Below are 22,355 nucleotides of genomic sequence, written 5' to 3' on the forward strand. Positions count from 1 at the left end.
CTTGGGACACAGGCACAATCACTGGCTAATGAAGAGTCTGAATATCAGAATATGACCTACATTCTACATTTTGGAGGAGATTTCATTTCACAAACTGTAAAATTTACATGCTACTTTCCAGGTTTTATTAAAAAAAAAGGGGGGGAAGAAAACTAATGCCATATGGAGCTAGATTATATTAGTAAATCATGGATATGTCTCAGTCTCACTCTGGCTAGGCACAGTAAGATTTATTTGTTTTTCTGTAAACATTAACAGTTGTAAAATGTTTTAAGCTCAGCTCTAAGGTACTGCCTAAGGATCTTAAAATAAAAGGGCTACTACTCACGAGGGTTTCCTGTAAATATAAAACCTTTCCCTCTCGTGGTCGTCATCCTTTTCATCTTTCTCAGAATCTTCACTGCTAGAAGACAAACTGTCATCCCGTCGGCCCTCTTCAGACTGGAAAGAAATGCCTGGTGAAAAGCCTCCTGGGGTTTTGGGAGAACTGAACACGGAATATGATCCTTCACTATTTGATGAGTAATGGGAAGGACCTTCAATGGTTACTGACAAGAGGTCCAACTCTGTCTCCTCTGGAAACTGAATGTAAAGAGAGAAAACATGAATCAGGTTCATATTACAAACCTCTTTTCAAGTTAAAAAAGAAAAAGAAAAAATATATGTTTAAGCATTTAAAATCTCAAAATTGGATTTCCTCACTCTGAACTGAAAAGTCAGCTCTGTGAACATATGAAATGGCATACAAAACAAGGAAGGAAGAAGTTCAAACCACAGAAAGTCATACCACTGACACACTAAAAATCACAGAGTGAAATTTTACTTTATGTAAGCATGTAACATCATGTTGATTTGTACATAGTATAATTCTTTAAAGAATAGTTAATCATAGTATGGAGACAAGGGGAAACAATGTGATCAACTTTAAATCAGAAGGTCAAGAGAGCAATTAGTGATGCAAAGAGCATGCAGGTGTTAGTACAGAATGCACTTTGTGCTTCTAGAATACTTTCTGTGGATACATCTTTTTAAAATGGGCCCTAAAGGGCTGAAGAAAGATATGTAAATAGTTACATAATTAAGCATGTCAGCCAAGCCAATGTTAAGAATCCTATATTTTAAGGTGAATAGTTTGTATAAATATAATTTTGTTCCCTGAGGACTGTACCATGAGGCCATTTCATTTAAGTAGGCAAAAAAAAAAAAAAAAAAAAAAACCCAAACTTCTGTGTCCTAATTTTGATTCCATGTTTTGAGAGTTGCTTACATATCCTTTGAGAATGTGACAAGCCGTTGAAATGTATAATGTGCAAGGTAAATTTATTGATACTACAATTAGATGCATAGTGAAATCCTATAATCAAAATTTCAAACATTTGCAGAATCTAGATTTTCTTTATAGCTTTTCTTCAGTACATCATTTAGTAAATAAGTAAGTCATATTTTATAAGAAAATCTTTGATTCTTTAAAGCTGTGCTAAGAGTTTACGTAGATAAATATCCCTGTGTTTTATATTTATTTTCTATTTAACCGGGTTTTTCTTGTGGCTCAGCTGGTAAAGAATCTGCCTGCAATGTGGGAGACGTGGGTTCAATCCCTGGGTGGGGAAGATCCCCTGGAGAAAGGAAAGGCTACTGACTCTAGTATTCTGACCTGAAGAATTCCATGGACTGTATAATCTTGGGGTTGCAAAGAGTCGGACACAACTGAGCTTCTTTAACTTTCACTTTCTATTTAACCATGTTTAGTGATCTATTTTGTAACTTATTTTTATATACTGTTTTTCATAAATAGCATACACAATTTAGAAATAGGACTTGAATCAATTCAAATATTAATGCCTTTAAGAATAAATCAGTCATTTCACAGTATATACATATATCAAATAATTATGCTGTACATTTGAAAATAATGTTACATGTCAATTTTCTTGATTTTAAAAATGTTGGACAGGTGAAAACATAAATTAGTAGAATCTATTCAATTCACTATAAATGATTTGTTTCCAAGTTCAGTTTTAGAAAAAAGGACAGGTCTCTCAAGCTTACTCTATTACAACTGAATAATTCTAAAACAATTCAGCTTGACTAAATTCAGTGGAACTATGGGATATATATTGAGGCTATCTTAAAAGAGTGGGGGAAGTGAAACAAAACAAATGTGGAGTAAGTTCCAGATTTTAAAGGTAACTTGGTGGAAAATTTCTAGACAAAGATTTATACACCTACTATACAAATGTAATTTTAAAATTAAATTTTACTCTTAAAACTATATTTAGGGAAAACATGTGGTTAAAGGTGTTAATTTAACTTATAAATGATTGTGTAGCACATTCCATACTGTTTTGAACATAATTTTTAATACTTTTATACATGCTTTTTTATATCAGTGACTCAATAAATAACATTCAATGATTAATTTGTTATTCTGAGATAAGTTTGATTCTAGTTTGAATTAGGTAACTCATTTTTTTAAAAGATTCTTTTTATAAATGAATGTAGGGAAAAAGAGATTCACTTAAAGATTACCAAATAACTAATATATGGCAGTTTTTGGTTTATGATTTCATTAATTTGGTACACTGATTTAGTCCTTTAATTTTTGAGATTAAATAATTACTATTAAATTATAAGTATAGAACTAAAATATATTCATGCAAGAGTTAATGAAATATACATGATAAAAAAGAATTCAACCAATCATTTTAAAGCTTTATATAAAATATTTCCAAGACCCGAGTTTAGTATGAAATGAGAGGAAGACATTTTGAAAGCAGATTTTCAGAGTGGTTAAATAATTTTAAAGGAATGTTGTTCTTAAAAAGTACCTGAAAATACCCTTCCCCAGGACAGCTCGATTGTGGTGCACTTCCCCATACTGTTTTTTTCAACTTAATTAAAATAATAAGAAAATTTATAAAAATTTATGAAAAGTAAAAAACCAAGGTTTTAAAAGTAAACAACAAAAGAGCAAACATTCTAACAAAAATTTTATAAAATTATAATATAAAATTATAATGCTATAAAATTATAATATAACTTTGAAACTGACTTTTTTACTACTAGTTTCTAATATTATTTCTATATGTTTTGAGCTAAAGTACATAAATAATAAAATAAATTAAATAAAAAACATATACATATACATTTGTATAAAATACCTAGTTTAATCTGGAACTGAACTTGAAAGAAATTATTCAACAAAACGTTTCTACCTATGAGCAAGCAGTATGGAGACTATACATAAAACACTAATACTTGCAGTACGGCTCTCAATGATAGCATTCGGGCAGAGCCCTATTTGGTAAAGTACAGAGACTTTAACCATCATAATTCATACTCCACTTGTAGGAATTAGTATTTCACTGAGTAACTCATATAATTTAGTAATTACTAAATATTCTTTAGCACTATATATCACCAACAAATAGTCTCTCTCTTACTGTATCTTGGATATTGAAAGTGACTCTGGGTCCAGGAGATGCTGCATCCACACGGATTTCTGGGAGCTCCTCAGTTTCTCCTACTCGAGAACTGTAAGTAAAATATAAGGTTATTAAACATTAATATTCTTAAAAAAAACCCTGGACTTTTATAAAAGTCTGATTAATGACATTAACACTTTATTTCTAAATATTTACTTTATCCAAGGATTGAACTTTTGGTGCGCCTTAATCTTTATCATTGCATTAAACAAAATTCATGGCTTTGAGTAACACAGGATTTTCTAAAACCAAACCTTATAAAAAACAATTTATACTTATTGTATAGTGTTTTTAAGGTTTCTTTCTTCTTTTTTTTAGTTTGTGTGTATGTGATGTGGACTAAAATATTTATTGAATTTGTTACAGTATTGCTTCTGTTGTTTTAGGTTTTGTTTTTTTGGCTACGAGGCATGTGGGATCTTAGTTCCCTGACCAGGGATGGAACTTTCACCCCCTGCACTGGAAGGCAAAGTCTTAACCATTGGACCACCAGGGAAGTCCCTATATTGTTTTTTCACTAGTAAAACTATATTTTTCTGTGTATTTTTCTATAATATTAAAATTTACATTTTTCCATATAAAATCAAGACAGGGTGCAGGATGCTTGGGGCTGGTGCACTGGGATGACCTGGAGGGATGGTGTGTGGGAGGAGGCGGGAGGGGGGTTCGGGATTGCAAACACATGTACACCTGTGGCAAATTCATGTTGATGTGTGGCAAAACCAATATAATATTGTAAAGTAAAAAAATAATAATAATAAATATAAAAAAAGAAAAAAAATTTTGGTTCTGTTGAACCTCCAGTATATGCTAATTTTCTATTTCATAAAAAAAAAGAACCTTTTCTACAGTGACAAATTTAAAGCTACAGTTACAAATATGCAAATATTTATTTCTTTGGATGGTCTGTAAGTTTACACATAAATTTGTCTAAATGACAATGTACATCATTACTAAAAAATACATAATGACTTTTATAAAATAAAAGTATATTTAAATGAGACAGAATTCCTCAAACTTCTTATACTGACAGCATCCATTTGCTACCTTAATTTTGTAATTTGCCCAATTAGAACAAAATAAATAAGTAGTGAACTTTGGCAAAAGAGTCAGCAATCTTACTACTTGTTTCATCGATTGAAATCTATTACCTTGCCCTTTCCATTCGCTTAAGAGGTGGTCTTCCAGAAGCTGAAATGCTCTTCGATCTGCTGTAACTTGGTTTGTAACCCAAACCCCACTTATCCTTTAGAGAAGCAGCCTAATGAAGGGGAAAGAAATAGGGTGACTTTAGCTGTTCTAATATCTGACTTCAGATAAAATTTTCTGCTAGTTAACAAGTTAGTCTCCTTCAGATCAATAACAAGTTCTCTTAAATCGTGACTTTAAATATCACTTAACAACAGAGATGGGTCAAAGTGCAGCAGGAATCAGCTCCTCTTAGTCCATACGTCAGTTCCTCTTAAAAGGAAAGTAAGAGCCACTAGCTGGCCTGAAAGGAAAGATTGGGAGCAAGGCTGAGAGGTACAGAAATCAGGGGGAAAAAAGAAAACAGTAAGAAAAGAAAATGAGAATTGAACAGAAGGACTCCAGGAGAAAGGTGAGGGAGAGAGTGACACTAATCATTTCAAGTACTACCCCACCAAGAGAGCTCAAATTACAGAAAAGGACAGGCAGGAAGTGCCGACTGGAACACCCTCCTTGTCTCTAAATCCTTCTTCAAATTTGTAGTTTGGAGAGATTGGATATTAAAAAGTCTAATAATGGAGATGAGAAAGCAAGAGGATTAAAAGGGAACTGAGTGGAATTAAAAGGGAATTGACAAATTTGATAAATGTTAAGAACATAGATGTAATTTCAATAATTTCCCTAATCCTCTCTACCTAGTTTTATTTTTTAAAGTTAATTGCCAAATATAAACTAACTTATAAATAGTATGCAAGCAACATTAACACTATGTCACATGACTGTGAAGTACACAGTGTCAAAAATTTTAAAGTTATATATTACCGATCATCACTGTTCATTTAGTATCATCAGAAGCCAGTGATGAATATTAAGTTGAATTCTATCCCTAATTTAAATAATTTAGAACAGTATTCAAATGACGTTGTCTGGGACTCTGGTGGTGAGCAAGGAAAGACAGCTCAAGCCAATGAACTAAGGATCCCTGAAGCCTTCCCCACTTCCTCTAACCTTAGCAGCTCTGATTTAATCAGTTCTTATGTATTGGTTCAGTTCAGTCGCTCAGTCGTGTCCAACTCTTTGTGACCCCATGAATGGCAGCACACCAGGCCACCCTGTCCATCACCAACTCCCGGAGTCCACTCAGACTCACGTCCATCGAGTCCATGATGCCATCCAGCCATCTCATCCCTGGTTGTCCCCTTCTCCTCCTGCCCCCAATCCCGCCCAGCATCAGAGTCTTTTCCAATGAGTCAACTCTTTGCATCAGGTGGCCAAAGTACTGGAGTTTCAGCTTCAGCATCATTCCTTCCAAAGAAATCCCAGGGTTGATCTCCTTCAGAACGGACTGGTTGGCTCTCCTTGCAGTCCAAGGGACTCTCAAGAGTCTTCTCCAACACCACACTTCAAAAGCATCAATTCTTTGTCACTCAGCCTTCTTCACAGTCCAACTCTCACATCCATACATGACCACAGGAAAAACCATAGCCTTGACTAGACGGACCTTAGTCGGCAAAGTAATGTCTCTGCTTTTGAATATGCTATCTAGGTTGCTCATAACTTTTCTTCCAAGGAGTAAGCGTCTTTTAATTTTATGGCTGCAGTCACCATCTGCAGTGATTTTGGAGCCAAAAAAAATAAATAAATAAAGTCTGACACTGTTTCCACTGTTTCTCCATCTATTTCCCATGAAGTGATGGGACCGGATGCCATGATCTTCGTTTTCTGAATGTTGAGCTTTAAGCCAACTTTTTCGCTCTCCTCTTTCACTTTCATCAAGAGGCTTTGTAGTTCCTCTTCACTTTCTGCCATAAGGGTGGTGTCATCTACATATCTGAGGTTATTGATATTTCTCCCGGCAATCTTGATTCCACCTTGTGTTTCTTCCAGTCCAGTGTTTCTCATGATGTACTCTGCATAGAAGTTCAATAAGCAGGGTGACAATATACAGCCTTGACATACTCCTTTTCCTATTTGGAACCAGTCTGTTGTTCCATGTCCAGTTCTAACTGTTGCTTCCTGACCTGCATACAGGTTTCTCAAGACGCAGGTCAGGTGGTCTGGTATTCCCATCTCTTTCAGAATTTTCCACACTTCATTGTGATCCACACAGTCAAAGGCTTTGGCATAGTCAATAAAGCAGAAATAGATGTTTTCTGGAACTCTCTTGCTTTTTCCATGATCCAGCGGATGTTGGCAATTGGATCTCTGGTTCCTCTGCCTTTTCTAAAACCAGCTTGAACATCAGGGAGTTCACGGTTCATGTATTGCTGAAGCCTGGCTTGGAGAATTTTGAGCATTACTTTACTAGCATGTGAGATGACTGCAATTGTGCAGTAGTTTGAGCATTCTTTGGCATTGCCTTTCTTTGGGATTGGAATGAAAACTGACCTATTCCAGTCCTGTGGCCACTGCTGAGTTTTCCAAATTTGCTGGCATATTGAGTGCAGCACTTTCACAGCATCATCTTTCAGGATTTGAAACAGCTCAACTGGAATTCCATCACCTCCACTGGCTTTGTTCATAGTGATGCTCTTTCCAAGGCCCACCTGACTTCACTTTCCAAGATGTCTGGCTCTAGACTAGTGATCACACCATCATGATTATCTGGGTCGTGAAGATCTTTTTTGTACAGTTCTTCCGTGTATTCTTGCCACCTCTTCTTAGTATCTTCTGCTTCTGTTAGGTCCAGACCATTTCTGTCCTTTATCAAGCCCATCTGCGCATGAAATGTTCCCTTGGTATCTCTAATTTTCTTGAAGAGATCTCTGTCTTTCCCATTCTGTTGTTTTCCTCGATTTCTTTGCACTGATCACTGAAGAAGGCTTTCTTATCTCTTCTTGCTATTCTTTGGAACTCTGCATTCAGATGCTTATATCTTTCCTTTTCTCCTTTGCTTTTTGCCTCTCTTCTTTTCACAGCTATTTGTAGGGCCTACCCAGACAGCCATTTTGCTTTTTTGCCTTTCTTTTCCATGGGGATGGTCTTGATCCCTGTCTCCTGTACAATGTCACGAACCTCACTCCATAGTTCATCAGACACTCTATCTATCAGATCCAGGTCCTTAAATCTATTTCTCACTTCCACTGTATAATCATAAGGCATTTGATTTAGGTCATACCTGAATGGTCTAGCGGTTTTCCCTACTTTACTCAATTTAAGTCTGAATTTGGCAATAAGGATTTCATGATCTGAGCCACAGTCAGCTCCTGGTCTTGTTTTTGTTAACTGTATAGAGCTTCTCCATCTTTGGCTGCAAAGAATATAATCAATCTGATTTCGGTGTTGACCATCTGGTGATGTCCATGTGTATTGGGGTGGTACTCAAAACCTTATTCTGGTTAGAAAAATGGAGGGTTCTGCTGGCTATATTTTAAAATATTAGTTTTTCTACTAAGAAGACCACTTTGACCCAAAGCAACCTACCTCTACTTGAATAAGTTTTATAATTATTTTCTACTATATTTATTTCAGTTGTTCAGTAACTAGGCTAAATCCGAGAATGCGGTAGATGGTAGGGTCAAAGATAAATAACTTGTCCTTTAAGAGACTCAAACTCTAGTAAGGGCAACTAAACATGTAAATAATAAAGGTAAGAATAAAGTGCTGAGAGTATGTAGTGGCTAAGAGTAATGTTAGCTGTGGAAAATGGGATGGGGTAGAATGGACATTTCAAGATTTCACATTTGACTTAGAGTCAAAAAAGAGAGTATGACTTTATGATAGGCAAACAAAACACAGTGGCTAGGGCATAACCTGTAGAATCCCACTGTTTGGGTTTGAATCTTGGCTCCATTGGGATTACTGGCTGTGTATCCTTGGTGAAATTACTTGAGTTCTCTGTGCCTCAGTTTCCTCATCTTTAAAATGGTGAAAATACTCAGTGATACAAGCTAACACATAGGGTTGTTACAAAGATTTAATGGGTTGGTAAGTATAAAGTGCTTTAAACAGTGCTTAATACATAGTAGACATGAGATATAAAAATAAAATGTTATCACCAGCAATGGAGAAGGCAAGAGAACAACATAAGTATCATCATAACTTTCAGAAAACAACAGCATTTTTAAAATAGTATAATTTAATAAAATCCTCTTTGTTTACTCACTCGCATACTGGACCTCCGTAACTTTTTACGAACATCTCTTCTAATATCATTCACAGCAACAGATTCTAACTGTTGATAACGTTGAATTTCCTGGTTTATAGTTCCTTCACTTGCACCTAATTTTCTGGATGCAAAACAAATATGGCAGTTAGTGTAAAGAGTTAACAAAGAAAGAATGAGTTTTACTTGCTCCTTTTTGATTCTTTAACTTATCAGAATATCAAAGATTCTGTATGGAGAGGCCAAAATCCTCCATAATGTTAATACCCATACCTGGCAAACTGTAAAAAAAAAAAAAAAAAAAAAAAACTGTCTTTAATGTTTTAGGAAATGGTTCTTATCTGTTTCTACATCAAGAAGTCTCTTTAATAATCTTATGAAAGCTATGGAAATGCTCTGCAGAATAATATCTGTATGTAAAATTTTATGTATAATTGTAAGTTTCAGAAAAAATTTTAGAGGAAGTATACTTTGCTACAAGTCATTTTTTCCCCTGATTACAGAACTCAAACTGTAATATAAGTCAACAAGAAAATATGAATCATTGTAACTGATTTTACAGAAAAGTTTTTAGAGAATAACTTTCACTATATATTGCATACATTTCTGTTAAATCCTTGAATACAAAAACCCCCACAGATACAGGTGTACAAAGATTAGAAAAGCTGACGTATGACTACCACCTTGGGGGGAAACAAAATTATGAAGTTTGGCAAGAAGAATATTTAGCCTTTACAGAACAAGTATGACCTAGTCAGTACTATATAGTAGGCAACAGATAAAAAAATTAGTACCACCTACTCCCTGCTCTTGACTTGCCCTAGACTCATTTCAGTTCTAGTGACCTGCTAAAACAGGCAAACAAAAAAATGTATGAAGTTTGAATTCAGACCAAGACAAGTTCAAATTTTGACTTTTAAATCTCCCTGAGCCAATTTTCTATAAAGTTTGGATAATGCCATCTAATCTTGCAGAAATGTTATGAGGATTAAATTGAGATAAGATGCCAGATTCACAATAAGTACTTAATAAATTCTAAACTTGCTTCCTCTCTTCAAACATTTGCAATTCCAAAAATATTGCTAGCAAAACACTCACACATATATACATATGTAAAGATACATGTAAACAGACATGTAGAGATGCATATATGCATAAAGACTGACATAAAGTCAGTCTTAAAATGCTCAGAAATGGGGAGCTGTGATAAGCACTAGACTAATGTTTTCAGCTTTATTACTAATGAATGTATGATCTCAGACAAATTACCAAACTTCTCTGGACCTTGGTGATCTCATTTACTTAACTAAAGGGGGTTGTACTAGCTCCAAACCAGTTCCCTTCTCATTTAAAATCTCATGGTTCTATTATTAGGGAATGTTATAGTGTATTAAAAATCATTATACATACTTAAGATCATCTATTACTTTGGCCTGTTCATTCAATTCTCGGATATCTACTATACGCTTCATAATTTTTCTTCCTCTAAGTTCTCCTGGCTGGCTACCAGATGCTCCTTGTCTTCGATAATCAACAGCTTCCTGAAAAATCAAAAGCATGTCTGTCAGTAACACCCCCAGGTCACAAAGCAACTCTTATCACAGAAATAGCACCTTAAATCAAAAGTTGCATGCAAGAATCAAAGCAATCTATGTTAAGTAAGATGATTTGAATTCTCCAGTGATTCAAACCCCTTCATTTTCATAAGGATAGTTGCTACCTACGTTTCCCCATGAGTGAGCTCTGCATGCTTTCAAATGGGACTGGCTAGACTGAGGGGAGGCCCACATCTCTGGGTCACAAAAATACTCTGCAGGAACAGAATAGCGCTGATGTGGGGGCCTGAGGCCTAGTAGGTGATTTACAAGTCGCTGCCCAAAGGTGAGCTTGTAGCCATCTCCACTTACTGCACTTCCATCTGAACTCTAAACAATAAACAGTAACGTTAACTTTTTAAATAAAATTTTGTTTCCAAGAACAAAACTAATTCATGATATTTCAGATTTTATAAAAAATTAATACTGGAATGAAAGCAGAGAAAAACTTTCTTTTTAACTAATAAATAATAATTACTGATCAAATAATCTGATACTACAGACAGAATATGTACAGCATACATGGAAATACACATTTTTAAAATGTATATTAAAAAAATAAAATGTATATTTTGTGTGTGCACTTTGCTTTTGACTTTAATTTTTTAAAATCATTACTGAGATATAATTCACATGCCATTTAAAAGTCACCCATTTAAAATTTATAGTGCAGTGGTTTTTAGAATATTCATAAAACTGTGCAGCCATCAGATTTTCACACCTCCCAAACAAGACCTTATAACATTAGCAGTCTCTTCCCTCCCCTCTCCCAAACCCCTAAACTCTTCCAGGCCTAGGCAACCACTAATCTACTTTCTCTCCCCAGATTTGCTTGCTCTTTGCTTTTATTGTTAATGTGTAATCTGTAGGTTAAGGCACAAGCTGGCTGACAGTCATTATGAAACAAGCAATTCAATTAAAAGACAATATTATGACAAAAAAAATTATATAAATGTAGGTACAAAGAACCACCACTCCCTTTCTTCCTTCACAATTAGCAACTATAATAAGTAACAATGATTTAATAATATCCCTTTCTCAGGGTAAAAGCCAGTCTTGAAAAAGTCTAACTGAATTTACTTACAGTATGGATAGTGGGAGACATAGTGTCAACTTCATCCTCATCTGACAAGTCAGCTATATTCACTGAATTTAGATCAGCAATGTCATCTATGTCTTCTTCTCCTGTCAGGGTTGTAAGGGTGTTACCCAGAGCATTCAGTCTTTTTCCAATGTTAGGATCCATGTGGACATCAATCCCACACATTTTCCACAATACGTTGAGTGTCCAGGTTCCAGCACTACTACTTTCTGTTTAAATAAAGAAGAGGCATTTTTGTTAAGTCTTTAAGTATAGAAATTTAAGTAATTCTACATTCAAGGAATAAAATGGATGATGGCCCTGTGTAATAACTAATACCTCTCATAGTTCTGTCAGAAACATGAGACTATGGGGCTGATTTGCCTGTTATATGGTGTGTAATTACTGTTTCCTCTGCGCAGCACTCTACTTTCCCCTTGTGACCTATGAAATCCCCCCTCCCCAAGCCCCACATTCATCTGCCTTCCTGTGTCTGTAGTAGGATTGGAATGACCCTCCCTCATTAGACAGAATTAATTAGATAATCAGTCTAAGTAAGGGTCAAAGTTGGAAAACTAAGAATCCTCTTTTGGACTTGAGAAAATATGGTCCCTTTCTAGTAACTGAGGGTGGGGAAATGAGGTTCATGAGCTGTTGGCAGCTGTGTTTCATGCCACGTGTAAGGACGTCAGCAGTAAGAAAAAGTGGGCAGCCAGAATGAAGAAAAGACAAGAGCTGGGAAGCGCCCTGGTGACAGCTGGAATCTTGTTTCTAGACTAACTTGAACTGACCTGGTTCCTTCTCTTCACTGAGACAGCCATTCTTAAGTTTAACTGTGATCTGCAAATAATTCTTTTGATAAGTTCCTGCTTTTGGTTAAGCTAGTTTGAATGTATTTTCACTAAAAAGCCAGAGTCCTGACAAAGACTTTTCCGTGCTCTTCCTCCCATTATGTATGTTTACTTCAGTTATCACATTTTAATTCTAACATTATTGCTGGAAATTTCCTAACCTTTTCAGTCAGTGGGGACTTCAGGCCTTGCCATTTTCTGGGACAGTTTACTTAGGATGGGCACTTGGACTACATTTGGGAGGATAAGAGGGAATAATAAGGAGAAATCTTAATCAGTTGCTCCTCAACATTTGAAGAGCTCTTAAATAAATATCTCTCGCTTACCCTAATTTTATACCAGGCAAAATAATAAAAATTTACACTATGCTATTATCTCAGAGACAAGACAGGTTATTACTTCTATAGTATCTCCTAACCAGTTTCCTAGATTTTTCTAACTAACCCATGAAAGTATCCCTTTGATACTGCCACCTCTGCTTTCTTTCTCAAAAATATTCAGTGCTTTTCTCACTGTCCACCAGATCAAGTCCAAACTCCTTATTTTGGGACTTAAGATTTTTCCCATCTTATTTTCACATAACTATTGCAGCCAATTCAGGCAATGCTAATTAGAACCTGTGTTCTGACAAAATAGGTATTTTTCTCTCTGCCTGAATTTTCCCTATATATATTTTCCATTTTTGCCTAAGAAACAATTTTATCCATCTTTCAAGTCCCTGTTGAAATGCCAGTTCTTCCATAAAGCTTTCTCTCATTCTAGTATCCTTTGTAATTTAGATATTTTATCTGCCTCTTATAAATTTCAATAGCAGTTGGAATTTTATATCAATAGTTTATTGAGCTTATCACTTATTACAGTTTATAGTTGTACTGAAGAGCCATAACTACATTGTTAGAATTTAAATTTATAGAGTAGAAAGTGTATCTTATTCATCTTTGTCTTTCCCCAAACATTTTGTAATTATGTTATACACTGGTGGTGTCTAATTAATTGTTAAATAAATAAAAATATACTAATATTATTGCAAAATAGTTTTTAAAAATTAGGGAATAACAGAATGAGTTTTGGTTAAAAGATCCTCTAATACAAAGGCAGGAAAAATAGATTAAAGCAGAATTCTACCTGATACATATAGCAAAAGTAATACCAAATGTGAACTCACCAGCAGCTGCTTGTCCTGTAGTCCTGGAACATACTTCATAGGTACCATCTGGAACTACACCTGCACAAAAATCACCCCCAAAATAATCCTTAACAAAATTATGCTTGTGGTTAAATATACTGTAATTTTTCTTTCAAAAATTATCTAAATAGGATTACTAGTCTCTCTAGATTTCAGTTTTTAATCTGGAGAAAGAAAAGGACCTTAGATGACTTGCAAAATCTACTTCATATCTCACAATATTTTATTCTTATTGATTTTAAGAACTAAACTGCATACACCTGAAATTAATAGATTATAAATCAACTATACTTCGATAAAGAAAAAGAATTTAACTGCAGTTTTACCTTTACATTCTATGTGTGAGTTCCTCATCTGTTGGCCAATATCTGGCCAACTCTGAAACTCTAGTTTCTTGATGCTGTGACAATTTGTACCATCATGAGTAAATGGCACTTTGAGAATGCAAATACTTTAAAACTGATTTTTTGATAACTAAGAACTGCCACATCAGTTCACAGACATGATTCATCAGCCCTGTCTTTTACGTTGACAAGGACCTTTTTATGAGAATTAAAAAAAAAAAAGACTGATTGCCGTTATGTCAGTCTCATGAGATCAGTCTCCTGAGCTCGTTGACTTATCCTCGGAATACATCTGACTTTAACTTTGAAGAATTTTCTACAACTTAGCTTTACTCAGATAACTTTAGCTTTTTTTAAGAGGTTAATCAACAGTTTTAAAAGTAGAGACATACCATCCTTCAAACAACTTTTAAAGAAAATAAAGCCTAAATTGTTTAACAGACTCTCCCCAAATAAAATATTTCTACAACTCACATTACCTAATTCACCTTTAATGTCATAGTTATAAAACAGAGCAAAATAGAAAAAAAAAAAACTAAACAACCCTTGCAAATCTAAACATGCTAGAATGAAAACAAAACCCTTTGAAACTGGAGAAATATAATAAGGCTAGTAAATTAGAAAAGGGTAGAAAACATTGAAGACTTCCAATCCAAAGAAATGGAAAATAACTTTTAAAAGTTAAAAAAAAAGATTACATAAATTCATAGAATACAGAGCCATGGTGTATTAATAAGGAACATTAAAATTCTTAGGATTAGATCTGAATCCTCAAAGTGAGAAGTAGGAAACCAACTGGGCTCTTTCCCATTGTACTTGTCATCTTTGAGTTGGACCAACCAAAATCCAGGATGGCAGTTTTCTTGCTGTGACAAACAGATGCTGTTATCCAGGTGTTAGCAGAACGACTGGAATTTTTCAAATTTCTAATAGTTTAGCTTCTCTAAGTACATGTCAATGAAAAGAGTCTAATCTTTACTATTTATTTAAATGGTCCATGGAACACTTCCTACAGGTCGTGCTTTCTAATTTTAACTGTATTTCCCCAAATACTATTACCGAGAGAAGAAATAACAGTGGGTCACCTTTTTTCTAGGGCATGACTTTTAAATGATCTTTGGAAAAAAATCCTAATTTTTATTTCTCTGCCCTAAACTCGACTCTTTAAAAAAAAATATCAGTTACATGCAAGTATACTTATTACTAACAAAAACTACAAAATAGTAAACTACTTGGCAAATTTGCAATTTGGAAATCTTTTTTATCAACAAAACAACTACTCTACTCACCTCCTTTGCCATCCTCCCAAGATACCGAACAATAAGCATGTTACAAATACAAGTCATTTGATAACCTCCAAAACTCAAAATAAATTATGATTTTCACAATTATTATAGCATGTTAGTATTCTACTTTGTTGGTATAATGTCCACTGAAGTGCTAAGCTACTGTTTATATTCTTAATATGTTTTTGATTTTGAGTCAGATGTATATTTCTTATGCATTTTCCCTTTGTTTAAACTGTTAAGGAAACAGTATTATCCCTTGCTTCCAAATATATTTTATCCAATATGACTACAATGATGACAAAATATCACCTGAATAAAAGTCAATAGGTTTAAATTTATTTTAAGGGAAAAAAACACACAAACAAAAGACAGTTACGGTGACTTTTAAAAATATATATAACAACCATGTAAAATGATTATTTGTAAAGGTTGCTGATGAAGGCTATTTTTGGTCTTTTGGGTATTAAGCCTGAGTACTTCGATAGCAAGTCTTCTTAGTAACCTGAAGTATTTCAAAGACATCCTAGTATTTTTCCTATTAATTATCTAAATGCAAAGCATTCAAATCCAGGAATTTCACCAAAATTTTACTGAAATTAAATACCAAAACTTTAATTTTTTGATATGAAAACACTGGAAAGTCTCCCAAATACCTAAAGAAAACCCACAACTGGAGGGATTTTCTTCCAATGGAGAGAGGGGAAAATTGCTAAATAATAGCATATCATCTTCTGGAAAGTAAGTATTAATTTTGGTCTACAGATTAACTGAGGAATTTTAATTCACAACCTTTAATTCTCAAATATAATTTTTCATTATAAGATTAATGATACTTTATCAAATCTACTATAATGTTTAAAATATTAAAAACAAACCCCTGTATCTTCAAAATAGCATATTAAACACAGCTTCAGTTATTCCCAACCTTGATGAACATTATGGAATCAGAGGAATTCACCCAAATTATACTCTGTATACTACATGTTTGGAAGTGTGGATTTACTTATGGCTCAAGTTCCTGACTATCCTGTATTATGTTATAGAATGAACTGGATCTTATACATATAGCCCTTTCTTTTAAGATTCCCACAAAATAAAGATACTTTACCTGGTCATTCATTAATCAATTACAGGAAGTATCAGGGGGTGAGCAAATGCTATACCATCAATAAGAATATCAAGTTGGTTTACTTACCCAAACTACTGAAAGCAGCAGTTTTTCACAAATATGTTCTGGTATCTTTAATTAGAAACAGTCTTTATTTCACAAAGTCCAATAAAGTTCCTATATACGAATATCCTTTAGTTTTACTAATGACGTTGGGGTTATTTTAATTTTTTAAAATTATAAAGCTCATACAGAAAATGAGAAACTCACAGGCATTCATTACTAGGTCCCCACGAATTTCTGGTTTCCAGTCATCCCATGACGTCTCAAAGCCATCAGCAAAACGGATACAAAAGTTTTTGAAATGCCCTTTACTGACTAAAGATTCTGAAGAACAAGCAGTGATGAGAGTACTTTCAATGGTCAGTACTAAGGCAGAACCAGTGTCAAGGTCTCCAGTGTGATTAGACTGCAAAATACATTAATGAGACAAAAGGTGACAACTTTTAAAGTTTGGAAATCTCTTAGGATTTAGAAGACCCAACATATAGAAAGAGTTAACCTTAGAGAGCTTTGTTAAAAAGCAGCTTAGAAAGGTGCTACTTTAAAACATTAAACTGCCCACGTGATATGTGCTTGCCATTTAGTTTTTTTAAAACTAAACGTGTAAAAGGCTGATTATCTATTTTTTAAAATCTCAGGTCTCTGTTTTAGTTGTGGGGAACATTCATTTTTATAACCATCCCTGCTGTGTATAGCCTTCCTGAAGTCTGTCCAACATGCTGTATTATCATTTTTCAACTCCTGAAGCACAAACATAACACATACTGCCAATCCTCAACCCAGAAGTTTTCTCCTCAACCCAGAAGTTTTCTTAACACTTTCCTGTCAAACAATAACTAGAAGATAAATTCATTCAACAACTGGTTACAGGTTAAGGTAAACTGTAACAATAAAACACAGACCTCTGTATTTGTTATAATCATAACTTCTTAGCATAATAGGGGTTCACAGCTTTTTCTCTTATACAAGTGAGCATGCAAATATGCATTCCCGAGAACTGTTCTTAAACCACAGAGTATTTCTGCTTTATCCAGTACACATACCTTGGAAGTTTGTTACCATTAAATATTACAGTTTGAAAGACTTTGGAAATCCCCTACCCTGTTTTAGATGAAATTATCAAATATTATATCATATTCTTGAGTATGTTTCTATTTTATTAACAAGTATATGCCAAAGATGTCTTTGCTAAATACAAAGTAAAAATAAAGATTTATTAGATGGGTGTCAATCTCATTACTGTTATGAGGCACATCAAAATGATTCAGAGAAAGGTCTCATGAGATCCACATTTAATACTCCGTGGATGAATAATGTTGGAAGGAATTCAATCTTACTGTTTATTAAACTCAAGTTATAAACTGTTATCCTGAAAATATTTATTGTTATACTCTGTACACACAAAAATATGGTTAGTAGAAATGTTTGGTTCTAAATCTTGGACTATGATTCTATTTTTTATACCTGTGCAGTATTTGTGATAGGCAGGCAAATTCCCAGATCATTCACAGTGAGCTGCAGGAAGAGAGTCCCAAATGCCTGGGCTGACGTTTGCTGGATACCAGGCAGCATATCTACCACTTCCTTCGTAGCCATATGAATATCTTTATGTAAAGCCATTCGTTGTTCATTCCAATTGTCATATGCAGCCTTATAATTCAGCCAAAACAGCACAGCTTTTGATAATTAAGACAGGGCAAAGGAAATATTAAAATCAAAGCTGTAAATCTACATGGCAAGTAAAACTGTTTAACTATAAAATCCTGTTGATTAATAAAAATTAGTCCCAGAAAATTGTAGCATTAGAACTAGAAAGAATCTAAGAGGATATAGTCAACCAGACAAATGAAAAAAACAGAAAGCAGGAAACTGCAAAATGGCAAACCACAGAAGATAATTCAGGTCTAGTCACTCATTTAATGAATTACTTGTGAAATGCCTGATATATGCTAAGCAATGGGACAGAATCACAAAGGAAAACAAACATGGTCCCTGACCATACAAAGCTTTCTGTTACAACTGCTAAAAATTCTTGAAGGAGAGGTATATAGTACTAGAAGTATACATTTTAAAAGTGTGATTTAGAGGAGTAAAAAACATTTGAGTTTGTAATAAGAATGAAATCTGAGGGTAAATAAACCATCATTTAATGCTATATACAGAGGGGGAGTCTTAAGAGAAAATAAAGATGAAGAGGTCGGAGAAGTAGAAGGAAAAGCAAGAGTTAGGACATGGATACAAGAGTAGAAGTACTTTTAAGGAATCCATTGGAAGCTTACCAGAGGATGGTAAGGTGAGAAATGGGAAAAAAAAAAAAAAAAAAAAGTGTACCAGATTTAGCAAAACAAAATGTTAGAGGTAGTTTTCTAACAAACTGATCTTACCAACAGCCAATGCCCATCACCAGTTTATTTTATGGCTTCATAAATGGTTCTTTATTACTTCTAAAATAACCATTATATTTGCCCAAGGGACACTAATTTGACCCTATCATTCAGCCTTATTTCTCATCATTTTCCTTTATGAAAGTTGCTGCTATATTTTCTTGGGCCCCTGTGCTTATATGCATTTATATATGTATATTCCTTTTCTTTTTCACTTGGCAAATATTTATTTAGTTCCCAACTACAAAGATAAAATAGGACAAGCTTGCATTTCCTATCTCATGAGTAACTATCTCTCTCCTAACTCCAAGTTGAACCTAAAAAATTAGTCTCTTCTCTGAGAAGCACAGAGAAAGTTAGAGAACTCCCTAATATATCAGAAGAAAAAAAAAGTGTATATATATATATACACATATATGTATATATATATACACTTTTATATATATATTTTAACTCTGGAGTCTACTTTGCTCTCTTTCCACTGAACTGAGAGCTCTTTGAAGGCAGAGTTCCTGTTTTCCGTATATGTATTCCACTTATACATAGTGAACAATAAATGTTTATAGAATAAACAAATAAAGACACTGCCAAGAAGAATGGGTGCAATAGTTACCGAAACCAAAAAACTGAGCATTAAAATTAAAATTCTACATCAGATATTCCTATAGATTCATGTAAAAAGCAAATAACTTTAAAAAGTAAAGTAACTCCAACTCTTCCTTTTCTAGTTGCTTTAGTTGTAGAGTTAGGTTATTTATTTGACTTTTTTCTTGTTTCTTGAGGTATGCCTGTATTGCTATGAACTTTCCTCTTAGCACTGCTTTTATAGTGTCCCACAGGTTTTGGGTTGTTGTGTTTTCATTTTCATTAGTTTCTATGCATATTTTGATTTCTTTTTTGATTTCTTCTGTGATTTGTTGGTTATTCAGAAGTGTGTTGTTCAACCTCCATATGTTAGAATTTTTAATAGTTTTTCTCCTGTAATTGAGATCTAATCTTAATGCATTATGGTCAGAAAAGATGCTTGGAATGATTTCGATTTTTTTGAATTTATCAAGTTTAGATTTATGGCCCAGGATGTGATCTATCCTGGAGAAGGTTCCATGAGCACTTGAAAAAAAGGTGAAATTCGTTGTTTTGGGGTGAAATGTCCTATAGATATCAATTAGGTCTAACTGATCTAATGTATCATTTAAAGTTTGCGTTTCTTTGTTAATTTTCTGTTTAGTTGATCTGTCCATAGGTGTGAGTGGGGTATTAAAGTCTCCCACTATTATTGTGTTATTGTTGATTTCCTTTCATACTTGTTAGCATTTGTCTTACATATTGTGGTGCTCCTATATTGGGTGCATATATATTTATAATTGTTATATCTTCTTCTTGGATTGTTCCTTTGATCATTATGTGGCGGCCTTCTTTGTCTCTTTTCACAGCCTTTGTTTTAAAGTCTATTTTATCGGATATGAGTATTGCCACTCCTGCTTTCTTTTGGTCTCTATTCGCGTGGTATATCTTTTTCCAGCCCTTCACTTTCAGTCTGTATGTGTCCCTTGTTTTGAGGTGGGTCTCTTGTAAGCAGCATATAGAGGGGTCTTGTTTTTGTATCCATTCGGCCAGTCTTTGTCTTTTGGTTGGGGCGTTCAACCCATTTACGTTTAAGGTAATTATTGATAAGTATGATCCCGTTGCCATTTACTTTATTGTTTTGGGTTCGGGTTTATACACCCTTTCGTGTTTCCTGTCTAGAGGATATCCTTTAGAATTTGTTGGAGAGCTGGTTTGGTGGTGCTGAATTCTCTCAGCTTTTGCTTGTCTGTAAAGCTTTTGATTTCTCCTTCGTATTTGAATGAGATCCTTGCTGGGTACAGTAATCTGGGCTGTAGAGTTAGTAGAAGGAAAGAAATCTTAAAAATTAGGGCAGAAATAAATGCAAAAGAAACAAAAGAGACCATAGCAAAAATCAACAAAGCCAAAAGCTGGTTCTTTGAAAGGATAAATAAAATTGACAAACCATTAGCCAGACTCATCAAGAAGCAAAGAGAGAAAAATCAAATCAATAAAATTAGAAATGAAAATGGAGAGATCACAACAGACAACACAGAAATACAAAGGATCATAAGAGACTACTATCAGCAGTTGTATGCCAATAAAATGGACAACGTGGAAGAAATGGACAAATTCTTAGAAAAGTACAATTTTCCAAAACTGAACCAGGAAGAAATAGAAAATCTTAACAGACCCATCACAAGCACGGAAATTGATAATGTAATCAGAAATCTTCCAGCAAACAAAAGCCCAGGTCCAGATGGCTTCACAGCTGAATTCTACCAAAAATTTCGAGAAGAGCTAACACCTATCCTCCTCAAACTCTTCCAGAAATTGCAGAGGAAGGTAAACTTCCAAACTCATTCTATGAGGCCACCATCACCCTAATACCAAAACCTGACAAAGATGTCACAAAAAAGAAAACTACAGGCCAATATCTCTGATGAACATAGATGCAAAAATCCTCAACAAAATTCTAGCAATCAGAATCCAACAACACATTAAAAAGATCATACACCATGACCAAGTGGGCTTTATCCCAGGGATGCAAGGATTCTTCAATATCCGCAAATCAATCAATGTAATTCACCACATTAACAAATTGAAAAATAAAACCATATGATTATCTCAATAGATGCAGAGAAGGCCTTTGACAAAATTCAACATCCATTTATGATAAAAACTCTCCAGAAAGCAGGAATAGAAGGAACATACCTCAACATAATCAAAGCTATCTATGACAAACCCACAGTGAACATTATCCTCAATGGTGAAAAATTGAAAGCATTTCCTAAAGTCAGGAACAAGACAAGGGTGCCCACTTTCACCGCTACTATTCAACATAGTTCTGGAAGTTTTGGCCACAGCAATCAGAGCAGAAAAAGAAATAAAAGGAATCCAAATTGGAAAAGAAGAAGTAAAACTCTCACTGTTTGCAGATGACATGATCCTCTACATGGAAAACCCTAAAGACTCCACCAGAAAATTACTAGAGCTCATCAATGAATATAGTAAAGTTGCAGGATATAAAATCAACACACAGAAATCCCTTGCATTCCTATACACGAATAATGAGAAAGTAGAAAAAGAAATTAAGGAAACAATTCCATTCACCATTGCAACGAAAAGAATAAAATACTTAGGAATATATCTACCTAAAGAAACTAAAGACCTATATATAGAAAACTATAAAACACTGATGAAAGAAATCAAAGAGGACACTAATAGATGGAGAAATATACCATGTTCATGGATTGGAAGAATCAATATAGTGAAAATGAGTATACTACCCAAAGCAATTTACAAATTCAATGCAATCCCTATCAAGCTACCAGCCACATTTTCACAGAACTAGAACAAATAATTTCAAGCTTTGTATGGAAATACAAAAAACCTCGAATAGCCAAAGCAATCTTGAGAAAGAAGAATGGAACTGGAGGAATCAACTTGCCTGACTTCAGACTCTACTACAAAGCCACAGTCATCAAGACAGTATGGTACTGGCACAAAGACAGACATATAGATCAATGGAACAATATAGAAAGCCCAGAGATAAATCCACACACATATGGACACCTTATCTTTGACAAAGGAGGCAAGAATGTACAATGGAGTAAAGACAATCTCTTTA

General features: G+C 34.3%; 1 protein-coding gene across 17 annotated transcripts in view; it reads right to left on the reverse strand.

Moving 5' to 3' along the window:
• Nucleotides 1–22,355, reverse strand: part of BLTP1 (bridge-like lipid transfer protein family member 1) — a 208,042-nt gene that overhangs the window by 32,134 nt on the left and 153,553 nt on the right. For 5 of the 17 annotated variants that reach the window (XM_042234373.2, XM_060401059.1, XM_042234374.2 and 2 more), the window contains 11 exons: nucleotides 17,760–17,971; nucleotides 16,503–16,701; nucleotides 13,471–13,530; nucleotides 11,458–11,684; nucleotides 10,503–10,703; nucleotides 10,189–10,319; nucleotides 8,779–8,902; nucleotides 4,637–4,746; nucleotides 3,444–3,534; nucleotides 2,829–2,891; nucleotides 329–582 (listed from right to left, as the gene is read on the reverse strand). In XM_042234373.2, the coding sequence (XP_042090307.1) occupies nucleotides 329–582; nucleotides 2,829–2,891; nucleotides 3,444–3,534; nucleotides 4,637–4,746; nucleotides 8,779–8,902; nucleotides 10,189–10,319; nucleotides 10,503–10,703; nucleotides 11,458–11,684; nucleotides 13,471–13,530; nucleotides 16,503–16,701; nucleotides 17,760–17,971 (1,672 nt within the window). The remainder of the gene's footprint in view (nucleotides 1–328; nucleotides 583–2,828; nucleotides 2,892–3,443; nucleotides 3,535–4,636; nucleotides 4,747–8,778; nucleotides 8,903–10,188; nucleotides 10,320–10,502; nucleotides 10,704–11,457; nucleotides 11,685–13,470; nucleotides 13,531–16,502; nucleotides 16,702–17,759; nucleotides 17,972–22,355) is intronic. The other 12 variants (XM_060401065.1, XM_060401062.1, XM_060401063.1 and 9 more) reach the window with 3 other exon arrangements.

This window comes from Ovis aries, chromosome 17, assembly GCF_016772045.2.
Source record: "Ovis aries strain OAR_USU_Benz2616 breed Rambouillet chromosome 17, ARS-UI_Ramb_v3.0, whole genome shotgun sequence".
In the NCBI taxonomy this organism is placed as follows: Eukaryota; Metazoa; Chordata; class Mammalia; order Artiodactyla; family Bovidae; genus Ovis; species Ovis aries.